This window comes from Malaya genurostris, chromosome 2 (assembly GCF_030247185.1).
Source record: "Malaya genurostris strain Urasoe2022 chromosome 2, Malgen_1.1, whole genome shotgun sequence".
Lineage (NCBI taxonomy): Eukaryota > Metazoa > Arthropoda > Insecta > Diptera > Culicidae > Malaya > Malaya genurostris.
Genome location: NC_080571.1, coordinates 250,854,697 through 250,874,943, shown reverse-complemented (window position 1 = coordinate 250,874,943; position 20,247 = coordinate 250,854,697). Strand labels below are relative to the sequence as shown.

The following is a 20,247-nucleotide window of genomic DNA, read 5'->3' as shown; positions in this document are numbered from 1 at the left end:
AGGAGCTTTGTAGGAAATGTTCAAAAATTGGAATCGGTCGTTAGTGTAGCTTTGGTGCAATGGTGTAATGATTGAATATAATTTCATGATACCTTTTTGTATGCAATTGAACAAACTAAAGAAGCATGTTAACGTGATCATTAAATTTCGAAAAGTTTTTCTTATTCTTTTAATAGAATATTCCTTATCCGTTCTTTTAATTCGAATCCAATTCATTTCAAGGATGACATCCCACACCATTACCAGTACGCCTTAAAACAAATACGTTCTTATGAATTAAAACATACACTAAGAAAAATAATGAAAATCACACTATTTCTAAATAAATAATACTATGAAATGGACATCAGTTGAATAAAAACTTCGATTCAAAACCATCCTCGATGTAAAACTCAATTGGAATACATTAATTTCAATGAATATGAATATGAATTTATTTATACTGTCGCTTAGTTTTGCTTTTAAAGTATATTGAAATATGAAACACAGTGAAATAACTTTATATTAAATTACCTGCTCCAAATATGCACTGTTGGTGTTGGTGAGAGCAGCGCTGAATATTATATTTAAGATCACAAAAGAGTTAGTTAACAATACAAATGCTGGAGCATTTGGTCGATGATAATATTGCAATAAAATGCGTGAGTGGTTCAACGTTACATACAGGCGTACACGGAAAAGTATTAAATCAAATTATGTAAATTATGAGTCTAGACATTTTTTAAAAGAGAAATGCCTGAACTTGAGGGCACAGACTAAGAATAAAGAATAATAACCAACAAAAACAAGTTTGTTTGGTTTTAGGGAATTTGTAACTAATCTGTTGTCTTACTGCAATTCTATTTCATTTTCTACTGAAGTCGGTAATATCGGGATTTTTTTGTGATAACGGTCAATAAGACACCTATCAACATTCACTTTGAAGAGGAATTCCGAAAGACTCGGTACTCGCTGAGAGTAAGTCATAATAGTAAGCTACAGTGAAAAGTTTTCTCTTTCGTCTGGTGTTAAAACTAATGCTCTATATTTTATACCTCGACTGCAATTTCTTGCAAAGTTGTTGCTCAAAGGTAACCCTTCGGTTGATATCACAAAAAATGCGTGATATTAAGATAAACAGTTTTATAAATGTACGTTTTTCCTAAGAAAATGGTCAATAAAGCTCTCTATATTTTGTTGCCTCATTCACACAATTTAAAAAGGCCACCATACACACTTCGTAACTTTATATTACTTGCTTTAAGCTTTCCAAAAAGTATATGTATGTGCCTTTTAGTCTGCGACCCTGCTTCCTATTAGTAGTTAAATTTAGTGTATATAAAAGTTTAAATGTTAAATAACTTTTTAGGGAAAAGGCCAAACCGTACACAGTCTTCAACGAAAATGTGTAATTTTACGTTTTTAGTAATTGTCTTGAACATAGTAGACACTGAAAATAATTGCGAAAAAAGTTATGTACAAAAAATTGATTTCAAGTGGTTTCAAACGAAAATGCTTCATATATCCGAAACTTTTTGCGTTAGACCCATAGCTTCTTTGGCAAAGTTTTTTCTCGTTAGAAGTTCTAAAACTTTGTAGAAGACATCATTTTTCTATCTCTTAAGGGAAAAAAGTTGTTGAAATGAAGTTTTATCGTAGTAGGCTTTGCACATTTTTTATTGTGATCAAATCACGAGGTATATTTTTGTGAATGAGTTCTCCAAAGGAACTATGTATATCGGATCAACGGTTTAACAGCTAGAGAATTAAGTTCACGTTTTTGTCGATTCAAACCACTGTGCATAGGGATCATCTCGATCCAGGCGAATAATGTTAAAATCGTGGAAGTTTAAGGATATTTCAGAAGTTAGCCAAGTTTCGCACAATGCAAATATGTCACATTTCAGATTATTTACTAGAAATTTAAAAGAATCTATTTTTGGAATGATACTTCTGCAATTCCACTGTAAAACAGTGATTAGATCCGTGACCTTGGTGGATGATTTAGCCATCGAAGGATACAATCGCTGAGAGAAGGGGCCAATTTGCAGTCAACTGCTTTAAATATGTTTTTACTGTTGGCATGAAAGCAATTAAAATGCTTTTAAGAGGTTCAGAAATATTGAAAGTTGTAAAAATCCAGTCCACAACATCAGAGAACTTGATAAGTCCAGCACCTAGTTGATTCTCTGGTAGATTTTCAGGGATGCTTGAGGATTTTGTAGTCCCGGGAAGTCGTGGGAATTCCATCTCGGAATTGAGTTTTCCGAGACCAGGAGCTTTTTGCTTCGGTAGTTTGTCACGATTCCCGTTAGCTGTAACTTTCCGGAGCCCTTCGGAAGACATCTTCGAACCCTTACTAGGGAGCTTATGAGAGGATTTGTTTATTCTTTTTCTACAGCTATGAGGGACCGCCAACGATGGACCTTCTAAAGGGTCGTCAGATTCGCTCTCGTCAGTTGACAAGCAGGCATATGGATTTGTTGTCTGTTTAGGAGGGGTGGCACTTTTAAGCATATCTGCAAATTAACGCTTGGAGTGTTCTTTCAGAAAACGCTTCATCCTATCTCAGCGCAGTTTGTATGCGGGACATGCCATTAGATCATGCGAGCCCTCCTTACAGTAGAGACACTTTTCAGCATTTTTACCGCAAGAGCCATCCGCATGAGCCTCTCCACAGTTAGCACAACGTGGCTTATTGCTGCAATGGGTAGCTGTATGTCCAAGCTGTTTGCAATTGGTGCAATTCATTACACGAGGTACAAAAAGACGAATAGGCAGACGAACCCGGTCCAAGAGGATGTAATTAGGCAAAGCCGATCCGGCGATGGTCGCACGATAAGAGTTTGATTGGGGATAAGACTTTGTTCCATCCCCTGCGATCGATACTGAATGCAATCGCTTGCAGTCCAGTATCTTGACGTTCTTAAGTGAGGGGTCCTTAAAACAACCCGCCCCGTACTTAAGAATGTCCTCGCAAGTCAAACTCGAATCGGTGACCACACCGTCGATTTCTACTTTGCGAGCTGGCACGTAGACGCGGTACTCCAGAGTAAAAGGATCCTTTTGAACAAGCTCATTAGCCTGTTTTGAGCTGGTAAACAAGACGCTGAGCTTGTCTGGTCGTATTCTATCAATACTTTTTATGGTATTGTATCGCGAGGTCAGGTCTCACGATAGTTTTAGAATATTCAATTTTTTTTCGTTTGACTTGGTCCGGAGATAGACCGCATATGGCCCGGCCGGAAGTGCGAGTCCATCAGGATAGTTTTTAATTCGAGTCTTGATGTTTTTGGAAGCAGTTTCCATTTCAACATCGCGATGAGGGGGGTCAATTTCAAGACGATTTACCATGTCACGGAATTGTATCCGTGCAGATACGGAAAAGGATCGTTTGGGGACAAAATATTATAGTAAATTGAAAGACGAAAGGGATTGAAGAAAATAATACTTAGCTTATAATCCTAAAACAAGAGCAGCCACCAAGGTCTGACCTTCGTGGACCGGTGAATCACCGCTTTGATATTGTGCAAAAAACCTCCGTGAGGAAAAAGCACAAACCGACTAAGGGGCTGTCCATAAAAGACGTCACGCCGCAAGGGGGAGGGGGGTGTTTCATAAAACGTGACCTTTTGTGACAGAGGGGAGGGGGGGAGGTTTTTGGAATGTGACGTCCAATATTTTCAATGAGCGCATTTTTGAAATACCTAATTATATTACTGCTTTGCCCTTTTTCCTGAAAAAATCTCCACAATAAACGTTTACATTCTATAGGAAAACGTGTATTTGTTGATGTAAAAGCTTCTTCTTGTAAATTCGGAAATGAGTGATGCAGGAAATCATTTCTGTTGTGATCAGCAAAAGTGCACGGAGGAGCGAGTAAATTAGCAAAATTAATAAATTTTGCCAAATATGAGTAAAAAAGAAAAAGATGCCTTCAAACGGTTCAACTTAAGTTATGCACTGACAATTTTTTCAGTAATTTGATTTTCTAGCATTGATAATAGTATATCATAAGAATTTCTCTTATCTGATTCTGATGCAGTTTATTCAATTCTACTCCATTTGAAAAAGGGCGGGAGATCAACGATTTGAGACGTAGATCATGTCATGTCTTATCTTGATCATATGTGATTTTCCTCCACCAACATCAAAGCTTATCGAATCATCCAATGATTGAACTTACATAAATCAAGAATCATTTTAGCTCAAAATCAGTACCCATTGTGTGACGGAAGATCAGTACCGATATTGATCGATGTGATTTAAAATTCACTGATCAACTGATCTTGAAAAGATTCTTCGGCCGTGATCTCGTTTTGATGAGGTTATGGTTTTTATTTTCTCAGCCCTGTATGCTACACTAAGGAAATATTATTCTTTACCTAAAACAATAATATATCTGTGTACCCCTAGGAGGAATAAAACAGATGATTTAAATGTTTTCATCAATTCCAGCCAAATACTTTTGTTAATTTATATAATTGATATTAATAAAACAATTCCGATGATTTTGTAGTTTTAGGGATATTTTTTAATCTAATGACAGCATGTAATAAATCGATTTTTCCCTCATATTTGTATGGTTTGTCATACATATTGAGAATGTATTGAGATGAATTTTGTTTATTTTGAATTCTTGACATGTGACATAGGGGGTGTGGGGGGTCTTTGCTTCTGTGACAATTTGTGACAAAGGGGGGAGGGGGAGTAAAAAATCGTCAAAAAAAGTGTGACGTCTTTTATGGACAGCCCCTAACACCGTTTTCACTAGGAACTTATAACAAGTCTATTTGGTTATTGAAACTGTTCACTAATTCAAATAATAACGATGGAAAACTAATTTTCAATTGTCTGTAATTAAAACGGAGAAATGACAAGCGAAATTTTTTTCCGTCCGTTCTAGAGCACAGACTGCTACGATTGAGATTTTCAGCTTGAATCGCACGATTGACTTGTATTTTTTCGCACATTCCATATAAATCTGATAACACCAACATTAATATGCAGATGGCGCTTCGATCAGTTGAAGTAGTTTACTTTTGGGCGGTAAATTCGCAGTATCCGTCGCTAGAAACTTTTTTGTTCCGCGAATCAGCATCATTCAATAAATATCACTCTTAACACTTTCCACTAATCAATACAATCACAGCTACACTATCACTCAAAATAACTTTTTCGACTAATTACTTTCCTATAAATTGTTTGATACACATTAAAATTAGACTTTTCTGAGAGCAACACTTAAGCACCGTATCGTATTTCCAGTGATGTCAACTCCACTCCACTTCGTTTGCGTAATGTTTCCTATGAAGTAAATTTCAAATCTTTTTTACGAAGCTCTACGAACTAATTGTATTGGAACCGATTAAAGTCGGCACAAATAAAACACTTCTTCGGAAATCTAATTTTATAGTTTCATTTTCCGATCAGTGTTTTTATATAGTTAACTTTTTATCACGGCAAAAAATAAAATTTGCGAAAAATTGCCAACAACTGAAGTATCACATGTACATTTCCAAATCAACAAATGAGCAAAATTATTCGAGGTTTCAGGAACATGTCATGATTCCCGAACACGAAAATGGACAAATGATCGATTCACTTTGAAGAGTAAAAGTTGTTGGGCAGTCCAAATGCACGTTAAGAAAAAAAGGAGGGTGCATAATGTCAGAGACATAACTGGATGTCGTGAATACGAAAACAACTGACATGTTCCTTAACACTTCCGAATATCAATTAGTTGATCAATGGTATGAATTATGCAAGCATTCCTCTTTTCCACATTTTTCGCAAAAACAAAGAAGGCTTCACTTGATCTAGATTACTGTGAATTTCACACAGTGAAAAGTGCAAAAATCAAATCAAACAGTTCTAGATTTGCACTAAACTGAGGATATTTCCTTTCGATTTGCGAGCAAGAAATCCTACTAGTTCTTTAGTAAACTTTTTGAGCCATTAGAACGGCTCCACCGTTGCTTTTTCACCAATGCAAATGACTGACAGCTGTGACGTAATCGCTCTTGTCGGAAGCGAAACTAGCTTTGCAAACGGTACAAAATACATCTGCTCGTAGTGGCGATAGAATCCAAACTGATTCAATTTTTGTTAGGAGCTTTCTTTTTACGTGATTTCGTTTGTAGCTTTTTCACTAATGGGCAGTCCTAACGGCTATAAAAATAGCCGCATACAGAATTTCAATGTCGATTATTTCATTTCGGATTTGCATAATTTATTGAAAGAAACTATCAATATGCTGTAGGAATTCGTTTCTAGCATTCAGAAGGACCAAATTGAGGAACTTACTACGATATTCACCAGTTTTCGGAACATTTTTCTTGAACGATTTGTTGTACAGCAGCAGATATTTTGTTCTCTTCCTCAGAACGCGCTCTGATTGGCTGGTGTTGACATAGGTCAAATGAGATAGGTTTTTCAATAGTGTACTATTGAAATACTTCAATGCTTTTGCTATACACGTTTAAGTTGAAAAATTTCGATTATATTGCTAGTTAGATTATATGAATCCTTCCACAGATCACTGAGCTATGAACTTTCAAAATACGAGAAAGGCAAACGCGCCTTTTGAATTATCCTCTTTGATACTCGTTTATGCCATTTAACATTTCAGAAAGTTTAATTTTGAATTATTTGAGATTATGTCACACAACTGAAAATTTTATCATAAAATTGTGATCACATTTCCGATGGCTTAGATATTATATTGATTCGTTAGATACAACTAGAGATATTCACGATCAAAAACTTATCACTCTCTCAGAGGGTAAATTTTGAAAAGGCACCACATAGTAAAGTAAGTCGTATTCACGACAAAAAAGTTCCCGAAAAAATCGTGTGATTTTACAGCTTATAAGATTTATGTATTTATATATTTATTTATTCGCGAGCAGGGAAAAGCCCGCTGGAGCTGAAATTTACAATCTTTCTCTCCAGCAGGCATAAAACCTCCTCATCTTTTTATATCAACAGATTACAAAAATTCATCAGATATATTGCTTAATACTAAGGGCTTTATATCAAGTAAAATTATGCCTGCTGGCGAGGGTTGAGTGTGGCTGGTGGATTTAAGAGCGGGGGGCGGAAATGGGCCCGGAAATTCGGAGATGTGTTTCTTATTTTTTCTTACAAAATCATTCCTTGGGACCGTTTCGTTATTTTAATTTTGCTCACTAAACGAACAATGCCCGTAATATTGCAATCCCCCGGGCCCGTTTTTTCTCTCGGCGACCCTGCACGTGATGTTGGTAGGTGTCGTTGAAGAAAGCATCCTGCTGTCCGTGTGCGTCCGCGGGAAACACCCTGAAGTCACGAAAACTCGGCGGGTGGAAACATCCATGCTAGACATCGACGAGAACGGCCCTCGGACAGCGGTGATTAATAGTAATACAGAAATAAAGAGGAGAAAAAGAGAGAATTCAATGGTACAGTAAAGGAAATTGCGAAGGGGTTCGAAGGAGGGGGGAGTAACGAGAGAAGTTGAAAACGGTAAAAGATCATGTTAATTGACTCCACAGATAATGAAAATATGGAGAAGGGGGAAGCAAAAAAATTAGTAACATTATAAAGATCTAGTTAATTTCGAAAAAATATGGGACAACCGGGGGATTGAGAGAGTCGAACAGATGTTCTTGGTTGAATAATCAACGGAGATTGGGAGCAGACTTTCTAAGGGAACACTAAACTAAATTTGTGTATTGATGGTTTTTAAGTACTTATAGCAGGTACAAAATTAAGTTGGAGTTGAAAAAACTGTTTGAAATTGTGTTTAAAAGCAAACTTTTTATGGTGTTGCGAGATAAGTTAAAATCAAATACACGAGAATATTGATTGAATTAACTATACATACTGGAAAAAGGTTAATTATAGCCATAATTAGTGCGAGCGGATCGAATTCTCAGGAATTGATGAGATGGAAGTTTTCGAGAATTGATATTTAAATTTAGTTTGCCTAACAATTCACACAAAAATAGAACGTTGCAGGTTAGGTAAATTTACTTTCAAGAGCAACGACTTGAGCCAAAAATCATTGGATCACGAAGCACGTCCATTAATCGACTGAGCCACAGAAGCACACACATGCTTGGCTGATAAGTGGGGCATATGAATTCATGCAGTCGCACTTCTTAGTAGAGTACAAACCAGAAAAATCCAGTCTCACCTAGCATTGCAAATGAAATTTTCCGTCATTTGACATGTTAGGTCCTAATGAATCGCATCATATGTGGGATTAGGTAACCTGTAAAATTCATTTTTCTGTGTATAAGAGGTGTATCCTTTTACCGAATCGGTGACCGTTTTGCTTTGATCAAATGTAACTACACACTTGAAAAAACGTGTTTATTCCACCTAGCAGTGAGATAATATCTTTTTTATCAATCCGCATATGTTTTTTGCATGAATATTCTTCGGTGTTTAAGTTTTCATGACATTATTTTAATGACCGTCGTTTTAAGCGACAATTTGAGATTTTAATCTCTCATTACTCTGTAATGTCAAACTGCAAATCGGATCGTATTTGAATCTAGAAGTGTGATAATCGAATAAACATGCCATGATGTGTAAGTTCCACTTTAGAGTTTATGGTAATTTAAGGTACTTCCAGAGCCGGTGTTAAGGAACCAGCTTAACCCAAACCGATTCGTATGGCCATATGACGAATAAATTACAACAGTTTTGAGTCCAACTTTGAAGCTTTTCGGGATTGTCATCTTCTATATCGGTTTGAATTTTAAAAATTCATGTGATTCGAGAACCGGAAGTCATAATTAGATAAAATTAATTAAGTTTTGTATGTATGTATTAAAACTAATTAATTTTGTATATAAGTTTATTTAAATTTGAATTTTTGTTTCTGAAATTTGATTAGGCTTTTTTCGAAAACACGATTGAGCTTTAAGAAACGATTTTATACTGGAACCGGAATTCTAAAATCGGTGTTGGCGAAGTCAGGTAAATTCACCTGAGTAGCTGTATAGTTTACATTTGTTTAAAAATATTTGAAAATCAGTGAAGACATCTTTGAGAAGTCATAGCACGAATCAAATTTTTTGGTGCCTTCTGAATCGACAACTGAATACCACTGACTGAAAAAAGTTAATTTTTTTTATCGACTATCCAAATCTGCTAACCCGATAAACTTGATTAATTTATGTGAAATAGACATTTTTACACCAATCACCCTGTATCCCCGAAACCGTAAGTTGGATCTGACTGAAGAGCAAGATGTTTTATAGAATCTTGAAACTTTTCATTTGAATCTTAGATGATTCTTAGATTTCATTTGAATCTTAGATCGGTTCAGCCATCTACGAGAAGAATGAGTTACACAATCTTGATTTCGTTTCACATATCATCCTGTAGTTCCGGAACCAAACATAATTCAGGAACTTTGTTTGGGAGCATACGACTTTTGGTATGAATCTGAATTTGTAGAAAAGAAATTTTCCGAGAAAATTGAGTGAAATTATTGGTCACACACGCATTTGCTGATCTCGACGAACTGATTCGAATGGTATATGGATGTTATGTTCTTCCAGCATTTATTGCTGTAAGTAGTTTAAAACAATATAATTAAAAAAAATTCTGCCATCATCTGGTTTACATATGCCATATTCGAACGATTATGATGCCAAAACCGAGCCGTGCTAAAATCGGTCCGAGGCTAAATGTCATGAAAAAGGATGCTGTACACAGTCTTTTTGGTACTTAGAAACAATTGTGTGTAACAGAATAAAAAATCGTGTCTTACGTTGCTCCCAAGCATTGCTTTGTCATACAGCGCTCAAAACTCCTACTGCTGGAATAGGGGTAAAAGTCGTTTACACAAAAATTTCGATATCTCCGTTAAAAATGGACGGATTTTAACAACCTATGGCTTGTTGGATAGCTATTACCGTGCGGAATCTAAGTCTGAAAACATATTCTGTTTTCAAGGTCAATTGTGACAGATACTGTCAAAAAACTGAAAATTTTGACATAAAACATCGTATAACTCAAAAAGTATACATCCGATCTCAAAAGCATTCAATAGCGTTCTGGGTGACGGGGAGACCTTTCATTTGCGACTAGTTTGATCAAAATCGGTCCAGCCATCTCTGAGATCTCGACCTCTTAGTTGACAACACACATACAGACACACACACACATACACACTCACACACGGACATTTGCTCAGTTCGTCGAGCTGAATCGATTGGTATATGTCATTTGGCTCTCCGGGCCTCGGAAAAATTTTCTAAAGTTTGAGCGTATTCTATACCTATTTTTTATATATATAAAAAAAGGTAAAACCCACATCTAATTAGATGCACATAAATGGAGCTTCGCAGTTCACGCAAATTTACGTGGAAGAACATTTAATATTGGGTCTAAAACTCCATGACATGAAATTCATTGAAATAATAAAAAAACACTGATAGTAACCGCGACTCGAACCGAAAATCATTGGATCGCAAGTACGTCTGTTAGTCGACTGAACCACAGAAGCATGCATCTGCTTGGCTGGTAAAAGGTGCATTTAAATTCATAAAGTTGCACCTGCTAGCAGAACGCAAGTTACAGTCGAAACCGGTAAAATTCAAGCTAATCTAACATTAAGTCATTACAAATAAAATTTTCCGTCATTTGACAAATTAGGTCTTTATGAATTACATCGCATGAGGGATTGAGTCACCTGTAAAATTCAAATTTTTCCGGAGTGAGCTCACGTGACGCTTTCAGTCGGCCAGCAGTCTAAAAGTAAATTAATACGCTTCTCGTCGATATCTGTAGAGATCAACTGGTGCAAGTTTGATCAAAGTACTCAATCGCGTTCAGGAATAACGTCAAATGGAACTCGAAAGTAAAAAGAGAAAGGTGGGTGGGTAATGTCACAGACATAACTGGAGGGCGTGAATACAAATTGTCGAACTGGCATGTTTCTTTCAAACTTCCGAATATAGATAATCGTTCGTATTAGTAGGTTGGGTGAATTTTGCAAGTTGTGTTGTCTCGCTTCCAGAGTTACAACGGTGCACCTATACAAAAGTACGACTTATCTCAGACAAACAAACTCTTCCATACAATTAAATAACACGGAACAAATAGTTTCTTTATAGATGTAGATACTCAATATAATCCTTTGGGAATATTTAAATGATCCTAATACCGATTTGTAGAATTTATTCAATGTATACAACTGTTGAGTCTTTTTTGCAATCATTTATTTATCTATATCAGGACTAAAATTCTGGGCCAGGACTGAATTCTGGAAGTGAATTCCAAAACTAAGGAAAGTGAGGGACAGGTCCAGAATTAAATTCTGGATCTGAATTTAGAAGTTAAATTCTGCTTCAGGTCCAAAATTCATATTCTGATTTTTTCATTGATTCTGAAGCTGAAATCCTAAATCAGAATTCTGGATTCGAATCCCGTACATGAATCATGGAGCTAAATTCAGATTCAAAATTTAGTGAAGAAATCAGTTTCAGGATCCAGAACAAGGATTCAGTTCCAGAATCATTGATTTAAATTTCGAACCTGTAATCTGGAACTAAATTCTAAATTGAAGTTCGAAACTAAAATTCAGTTCTAGAATTCAATCCAAAATTCAGTACGCTGCTGCTACTGGTTGAAAACGACTGCTCACCACGACGTCCGAAATGCGAATGACAGCACGACCTGAGCGTTTGAGGCGTTATACCATGCAGAAGTTCTGTCTTCGTTGCTGTTTGCTACACAATGGTATAGATAACTGGAGTAAAAACCTAGTTATAATGCAAGCTTTTTTCAATTTCCCAAAAATGTCCGGCTTAGCCGCGATCTTCCTTATACGAGATTGTCATCACTGTCAGGGAAGCCCATAAAAGTGGCTTGAAAAACATTAGAAAACAAATTAGACATGAATTTTTGGCCACTAATTACCCAATGTGTATAGTTTTATCTATTTGAAGGCAGTAAGTGTAACGAAATTCTGCCCAAAATTGGCTAGGCAGTAGGGGTTCAAAACCTGACCACTGTTCGTACTGTTTAATTTTCCGTATTTTAAATTTACATCCCTGTATAGAAAACAAAGACAAATCCATTCGACAAAACCGTGTTGAAAATGCTTCATACTAGTTCATCTATTGGAAATAAATTGTTGCAGTTTCAAGATTATCGATAGGGTTACAAATCGCAAATCAATTCACACACTCTAATATTTTTTTTAAAAATAACGCAGAAAAGAACTGAAACAAATGCACTGTACATTATTGACCAAATGTCATCACTATCTCGTCAAAAAGAATGAGATAGGAACGTAACAAACAAGTTTTGTAATAATGGTATAGAAGATTTGTTAAAATAAACATTTCTTAGATTTGATAAAATTGACCTATATTTGCAACAATTGAACTAGTTAAATAGTAGCTGTATAACACAAACAACGCGATACTTCAACGAATCCTTCCTAATGGTGATAGTATTGTTTTTGCACTGGAACAGCCAAAACCTTCTGGACCATTGGTTGCGAAGCTTGATATCCCTTGATCGGCTCACGGTGTACCTGGGCAATGAATCCACTCTTGCCATCGACCTGATAAGTCACGGTGCGCTTGTAACCATCGGCATCGATCAAGTAGTATTCACCCTGGGTGTGGTCATCCTTGCGAGCTTCCTTGCGACCATGCACATCTCCGGTGTGATCGTCGTGAATATCGTAGTTGAACTCGTAGTGAACCGGTCCGTGTTGTTCTTCTTGGTGAGCCTGGTAATACTGTTGAGCAGCAGCGAATCCAACCAAGACGAAGATGGCAAAAGCGATCTGAAAATTATGGTTTAATCATTGTGATATTCGATTTGTTAAGAACATTTGTGATCAAAATAAAACTTTTTTTTTATTTTATTTTTTTAAATAACTATTTATTGGAATATGAGTTTAAATTAAATTATTAAGATTTAAATTGGGTGTTCAGCCACAAGTGGTGACTTTTCAGCCCTATTATATATATATGATTTGTTTGATACCATGAGGACATCATTTGATCCCGTAATTCTGAGATTTTTGTGTAGGGAAAATTCTAAACCTACTTGCACGGAACCGCCCGCGATCCCATTTCAACCAGAATATTAGTTGATTTTCTGAATTCGATTGGTTAAAATTTGGTACAACTAATCGATTGTTGTTTTAACTAAACTGTCATTTTGGTTTTTCGATTAGCAGAAATGATGGTTGAAACAACTAATTCAACTGTTTGAAAAAAAAAATGCTGTCAATTAGTGAGGACACATACCTTTCAATTTCAACAAATATTTTAGTTGAAATAACTGGTGTTGTTATTGAAACAAAATTCTGTTAGTTGAAAAATAAATCGGTTTTATTTGTTTATTTGTTTTGAGATCAGTAAATTCTAAAAAAAATACTTCTGATTCGATCGGAAATGATTGATGTAGAAAAACGTTTTTAATCAGCAAAAGTGCCCAGAGGGGCGAGTAAATTAGCGAAATTATTGAATTTACCTAAAATGATGCCTTCAAACGGTTGAACTAAAGTTATGCACTGATAATTTTAGTCAATTTATATGATCTTGGGTGCATCAACCGCTGGGAATTGGAATTTTGCGACGGCAATTCAAACGCGCCATTCAATCGCAGCGCGTTCTGTGTGTTTGAAACCCTTCGCTCCTGTTACTTTTATAAATTAAATTCATGTCAAAAAGCGTTTTATTGCTAATGCATGAACATCATCACCGGTAACAAACAGCTGGAAGTAAAACAGTCTGCTGGAAGTAAATAATGATCGAATTTGAAGCATAAAATTTTTGCGCATACCTGATAGATTACGAGATGATCATTCATTAACATTTTCTAATTTGTCACCAAATCTTTTTCATCTCAAACGAGGTTAACTTTATCACAACACCGCTGTTAGATAAACACTTGTCATCATAAAATTCTCAAATCGAATGAACACAATTTCACCAAACGCTTTAACCATCGATGTTGTTTTCATTGACATTTTGAAGCGACGCGAACAGATTTCAACTAAAAAAGTTGTTGATTTTGCATTGCGATTATTGTTTTGCTTTCAACTGTCTCCGGCATTTGACAGCATTCAAAACAACATATTTTTCAACTACTTGAATATATGCAAATCAAAAACCATTTTGGTTGAATCAAAAAGAAATTAGTTAAATCAACTATCGCAAAAATCAAAAACTGCGATATCGCAATTTTATGATCGAAGGGTTCTCCGTGTGTATTGTGTAATGGGAACAAGAAACTTATATACTAACTTACTAACTAATACAGAGAGCGATTCAATTGAAGATTGCATCGATTTTTGACGGAATTTGCTTATAATATTATGTGACATTACATCTAATGGTTCTATATTTGTGAGTCTGTGTAACTCATTTGTACTAAACCTGGGAGGACGCTTCAAAATCATTTTCAGAATAATTTTATTCTGAATCCTTTGAAGCGTTTTCTACTTGGTGGAACAACAACTTGATCAAATTGGTACTGCATAAAGCATGGCTGGTCTGAAAATTTGTTTCTAAATTAACAATTTGTTTTTTAGACAGAGCTTAGAATTTCTGTTTATAAGAGGATATAAACATTTAATATATTTATTACACTTTGCCTGAATTCCTTCAATGTGATCCTTGAAAGTGAGTTTTTTGTCATACGTTAAACCCAAGTATTTAGCTTGATCAGACCATGTCAATTCCAAGCCATTCAATTTGAGAATGTGATTATTGTTTGGTTTAAGAAAAGAAGCTCTTGGCTTATGAGGAAAGATAATTAATTGCGTTTTTGCTGCATTTGGTTTAATTTTCCATTTTGACAGATAATCACTGAAAATACTTAAAGATCACTCTTAGATTTCTACCTGTGGCTAACAGACTTGTGTCGTCACAGAATAGACTTCTGACAACCAACGGGTAGATTTGAAAGATCGGAAGTGAAAATATTATACAAGATTGGAGCTCTAACCCTGCGGAACACCGGCTCGTACGGGTAGTAATTCAAATTTACAATTCTGATAGCTAACCTGAAGAGTACGATCAGTGAAATAATTTTGAATCATTTTGATCAAATAAATAGGAAACTGGAAATCAGACATTTTTGCTATTAAACCTTTGTGCCAAACACTGTCGAATGCTTTTTCTATGTCTAGAAGAGCAACTCCAGTGGATAACCCACAAGATTTATTTGATTTTATCATGTTCGTTACTCTGATGAGTAGTTGAATGTTCATGACGAAATCCAAACTGCTCTGGTAAAAAAATTGAATTCTCATTCCCAGGTTTGAGGATAGGAATTACTTTAGCGTTTTTCCATCTTTTTGGGAAGTAAGCTAATGAAAAACACTTGTTGAAAATTTTAACCAGGAGTCTCAAGGCAACATCGGGAAGATTTTTAATAAGAATATTAAAAATTCCATCATTACCAGGAGCCTTCATGTTTTTAAGTTTCCTAATAATTGATTCAATTTCATCAAAATTCGTCTCAATAATGTAATCTTGTGATAACACTTGGGTTGAAATATGATCATATTTCAGTGAGACTTCATTTTCAATAGGACTCACAACGTTCAAATTAAAATTGTGTACACTCTCGAACTGCTGAGCAAGTTTTTGAGCTTTCTCGCAATTTGTAAGAAGTATTTGATTTCCTTCCTTGAGAGCAGGAATTGGTTTCTAAGGTTTCTTAAGAACCTTAGAAAGTTTCCAGAAAGGTTTAGAATATGATTTAATTTGTTCAACTTCTTTAGCGAAATTTTCATTTCGCAAAAGAGTAAATCTATGTTTAATTTCTTTTTGTAAATCCTTAATTATGTTTTTCATAGCAGGATCACGAGAACGTTGATATTGTCGTTGACGAACATTCTTCAACCGAATGAGCAGTTGAAGATTGTCATCGATGATAGGAGAATTTAATTTAGTTTGAGCTTTGAGAACTGAAAGATTTCTAGCTTCGATGATATAATGATTCAAATTATCAATTGCTGTGTCGATGTCCGCAGAATTTTCTAAAATAGTTTCATGATCCACATGATTTTCAATGTGAGATCTGTAATCCAACCAATTAGCTCTATGATAATTGAATATAGAACTAATTGGATTAATTATAGCTTCGTTGGAAAGTCTGAATGTTACTGGAAGATTATCTGAGTCAAAGTCAGCATGTGTGATCGGTTCACTACAAATGAGACTTTGATCCGTTAGAACCAGATCAATTGTAGACGGGTTTTTCACGGAAGAGAAACAAGTCGGATTACTGGGATGAAGAACTGTGAAGTAACCAGCTGAGAGTTGATTATGAAGTATTTTACCATTACTGTTATTTTGCCTACAATTCCACTGGATATGCTTAGCATTTAAGACCCCTATTACAAATTTAAAAAAAAAACTTACTTTAAGCGACATGGTGAGAATAGTAGTCTGAATGGTGTGCTGTTGTTGGTTTAAGTGGCAAACTTGGACTATACCAAAGTGATTGAAAACGCTGGTTTTTATACACAGCGGAATTCAAATACAGATATAGCTACCAAAAACTCAACTCCCGTGTCAGGACTACTTTTACCTTTTTCTCCCGAATTCAAACGAAATACAAGTTGACCAAATCCAGTATTTAGTATCGACCCAACGCTCTACCGGCGATTATGGTCAATGTCTTGTTATCGGGTTGTCGTGTCCTTGCAGTTACTGTTGCCGTGCCGGCAGAACTACAAAAAAAATAATTCACTCGCAAAACAGGTTGGTTAGTTTTGGGTCCCGCGCTAGTGTCAAACAATCAAATTGCCAGACAGCAGCTGATACGAGTAATAAAATGCAAAAAGTGCATAAATGCACAGCCTTAGCCAAAGTTTCACGTTCAACATGAATCGAATAATTCCGATTTTTCAGGTATTTTTACTAACTACTGTAGCTAGTTCGTGAACAAAGGACAGGAAAAAAATTGTTGCACTATTTGCAATTTTTATTCGGAAATTTGATTGATTGATTTTTTTTTTTTCGAAAGCCGAACTCCAAACACATCAGTTTTCCACTGCTGATGAGATAAAAGGCCTAATAGAAAAATCCATCTAGTGGTGTAATGATGCTTTTCTCATATTACTATTAACATCATAAATATTACTGTGGAATTCGCAGTTTTTAATCACCATTTCCAATTCTTCCGAAACCGGATTCAGATGACCGGAATAGCCGAAGTTGTTTAGTTGGCCAGCAACGAATATGACCTACAAATTGGAAGAGTTTTGAACCTAGTTAAACCTAGACTTACTATCCCATGCTCTATTTCGATTAAACCAATTAAACGAAATCTAACAAAAGGAGCGATCCTGCGTTTCTGTTACTTCTGCATTACATAAACAGCATGAATCAGCAGCATAAAACATGTAGTACACAGTTCGAAAAATTCTTGTTATTTTTCATCTTATCAGATGCACATAAATGACCGTCATATTTTACACAAATTTATATTCAACAAGATGAAAAATTGTGTGATTTGAAAATTACATGGCTTTAAAACGAATGGAATAAAAATCAAAAGATCGACAGCAACAACGCGACCTGAACCGAAAAACAGTAGATCACAAAGCACACCAGTTAGTTGACTGATCCACAGAATCACATATCTGCTTGGCTGGTGAATTATGCATATAAATTCATGCAGTCTCAATTGCTAGACGAGTGCAAATTACACTCGGAACCAGTAAATTTCTGTACGAATGGAATATTGCGTCATTTGAGAAGTTAAGTAGTTATGAATTATATCGTTTCTAGAATTATGTCACCTGTAAAATTCAGAATTTCTTTCTGTGTTTCAAAAATCGAAGAGAAAATTTTTGAATAGAATACCACAATATTATATGTACATGAGAAAAGCCTCATTACACCACTAGGTGGATTAAAATAGGTTTTTCTGTATAAGGTTGGTGTCAGAGATAACGCAATTTTAGAAAGACACAGAAAAAAATTATGAATTTTACAGGTGAAAGAATTCTAAAAACGATACAATTCGCAATTACTTAATTTTACAATTGACGCAATATTCCTCTTGTTAAGAAATTTACATGCTCCGAGCTAGGCACTCGGCTACCAAGTGCCGCTGTATGGATTTGTATTTATCAATTATTCAATGAACAGATATGAGCTCTGCGGTTCAGTTGAGTAACCGTTGTGCTTGTGATCTAATGTTTCTCGGTTCAAGTCATGCTGCTGCTATCGATCTTTTGTTTTTTATTTCATTCGAATTCAATACATGTTATTTTCAAAGCACACAATTGTGGACCTTTTACCGAATCGCTGACCGTTTTGCTTTGATCAAATGTAACTAGCTCACGTGACGCTTGCAGTCGGCCAGCAGGCTGAAAGTAAATTGATACGCTTCTCGTCGACATCTGTAGAGATCAACTGGAGAAAGGCGGGTGGGTAATGTCACAGACATAACCGGATGGCGTGAATACAAATTGTAGAACTGGCATGTTTCTTTCAAACTTCCGAATATAGATAATCGTTCGTATTAGTAGGTTGGGTGAATTTTGAAAGTTGTGTTATCTCGCTTCCAGAGTTGTAACGGTGCACCTATACAAATGTACGACTTATCTCAAACAAACAAATTCTACCACACAACCAAATAACACGGAACAAATAGTAGGAAATAAATTGTTGCAGTTTCAAGATTATCGATAGGGTTACAAATCGCAAATCAATTCACGCACTCTAATATTTTTTTAAAAAATAACACAGAAAAGAACTGAAACAAATGCACTGTACATTATTGACCAAATGTCATCACTATCTCGTCAAAAAGAATGAGATAGGAACGTAACAAACAAGTTTTGTAATAATGGTATAGAAGATTTGTTAAAATAAACATTTCTTAGATTTGATAAAATTGACCTATATTTGCAACAATTGAACTAGTTAAATAGTAGCTGTATAACACAAACAACGCGATACTTCAACGAATCCTTCCTAATGGTGATAGTATTGTTTTTGCACTGGAACAGCCAAAACCTTCTGGACCACTGGTTGCGGAGCTTGATATCCCTTGATCGGCTCACGGTGTACCTGGGCAATGAATCCACTCTTGCCATCGACCTGATAAGTCACGGTGCGCTTGTAACCATCGGCATCGATCAAGTAGTATTCACCCTGAGTGTGGTCATCCTTGCGAGCTTCCTTGCGACCATGCACATCTCCGGTGTGATCGTCGTGAATATCGTAGTTGAACTCGTAGTGAACCGGTCCGTGTTGTTCTTCTTGGTGAGCCTGGTAATACTGTTGAGCAGCAGCGAATCCAACCAAGACGAAGATGGCAAAAGCGATCTGAAAATTATGGTTTAATCATTGTGATATTCGATTTGTTAAGAACATTTGTGATTAAAATAAAATTACTTTAAGCGACATGGTGAGAATAGTAGTCTGAACGGTGTGCTGTTGTTGGTTTAAGTGGCAAACTTGAACTATACCAAAGTGATCGAAAACGCTGGTTTTTATACACAGCGGAATTCAAATATAGATATAGATTCCAAAAACTCAACTCCCGTGTCAGGACTACTTTTACCTTTTTCTCCCGAATTCAAACGAAATACAAGTTGACCAAATCCAGTGTTTAGTATCGACCCAACGCTCTACCGGCGATTATGGCCAATGTCTTGTTATCGGGTTGTCGTGTCCTTGCAGTTACTGTTGCCGTGCCGGCAGAACTACAAAAAAAAAATTCACTCGCAAAACAGGTTGGTTAGTTTTGGGTCCCGCGCTAGTGCCAAACAATCAAATTGCCAGACAGCAGCTGATAGTGAGTAATAAAATGCAAAAAGTGCAATAATGCACATCCTTAGCCAAAGTTTCACGTTCAACATGTATGTAATAACTGTAGCAAAAAGTTTCTTTCGCATATTCGATTACTCTAGCTACTTACTGATTTTTTTTCAGAATTTTAAAAAGTATCAAATAGTATAGGTTTTGTCCTGTTTGTGAAAATTGCGTAACGTAATATGTGAAAGATTGTATATTGTTCGGTCCCTGTCGCAAAAGCTTTGCGGTGAACACGATATCTCGAAACTAATGAATCGAATAATTCCGATTTTCAGGTATTTTTACTAACTGCTTTAGCTAGTTCGTGAACAAAGACTAAATGCCGGAAAAAAAATTGTTGCACTATTTGCAATTTTTATTCGGAAATTTGATTGATTGATTTTTTTTTCGAAAGCCCAACTCCAATTTCCCACTGATGAGATAAAAAGCCTAATAGAAAAACCTGTTTTAATCA

The 20,247-nt window shown here is 35.8% G+C and overlaps 2 protein-coding genes across 2 annotated transcripts; both read right to left on the bottom strand.

Moving 5' to 3' along the window:
- Positions 1-12,328: 12,328 nt before the first annotated feature.
- On the bottom strand, positions 12,329-16,452 carry LOC131429435 (cuticle protein-like). Its single transcript, XM_058593548.1, has 2 exons — positions 16,380-16,452; positions 12,329-12,781 (listed from the first exon to the last, which is right to left on the bottom strand). The coding sequence occupies exons 1-2, from the start codon at positions 16,389-16,391 to the stop codon at positions 12,428-12,430; spliced, it is 366 nt and encodes a 121-aa protein (XP_058449531.1). The 5' UTR covers positions 16,392-16,452; the 3' UTR covers positions 12,329-12,427.
- A 2,396-nt stretch (positions 16,453-18,848) lies between these two features.
- On the bottom strand, positions 18,849-19,522 carry LOC131432875 (cuticle protein-like). The gene is made up of 2 exons (XM_058599434.1): positions 19,371-19,522; positions 18,849-19,301 (listed from the first exon to the last, which is right to left on the bottom strand). Exons 1-2 carry the CDS (start codon positions 19,380-19,382, stop codon positions 18,948-18,950), a joined length of 366 nt encoding a protein of 121 aa, XP_058455417.1. The 5' UTR covers positions 19,383-19,522; the 3' UTR covers positions 18,849-18,947.
- Positions 19,523-20,247: the final 725 nt, after the last annotated feature.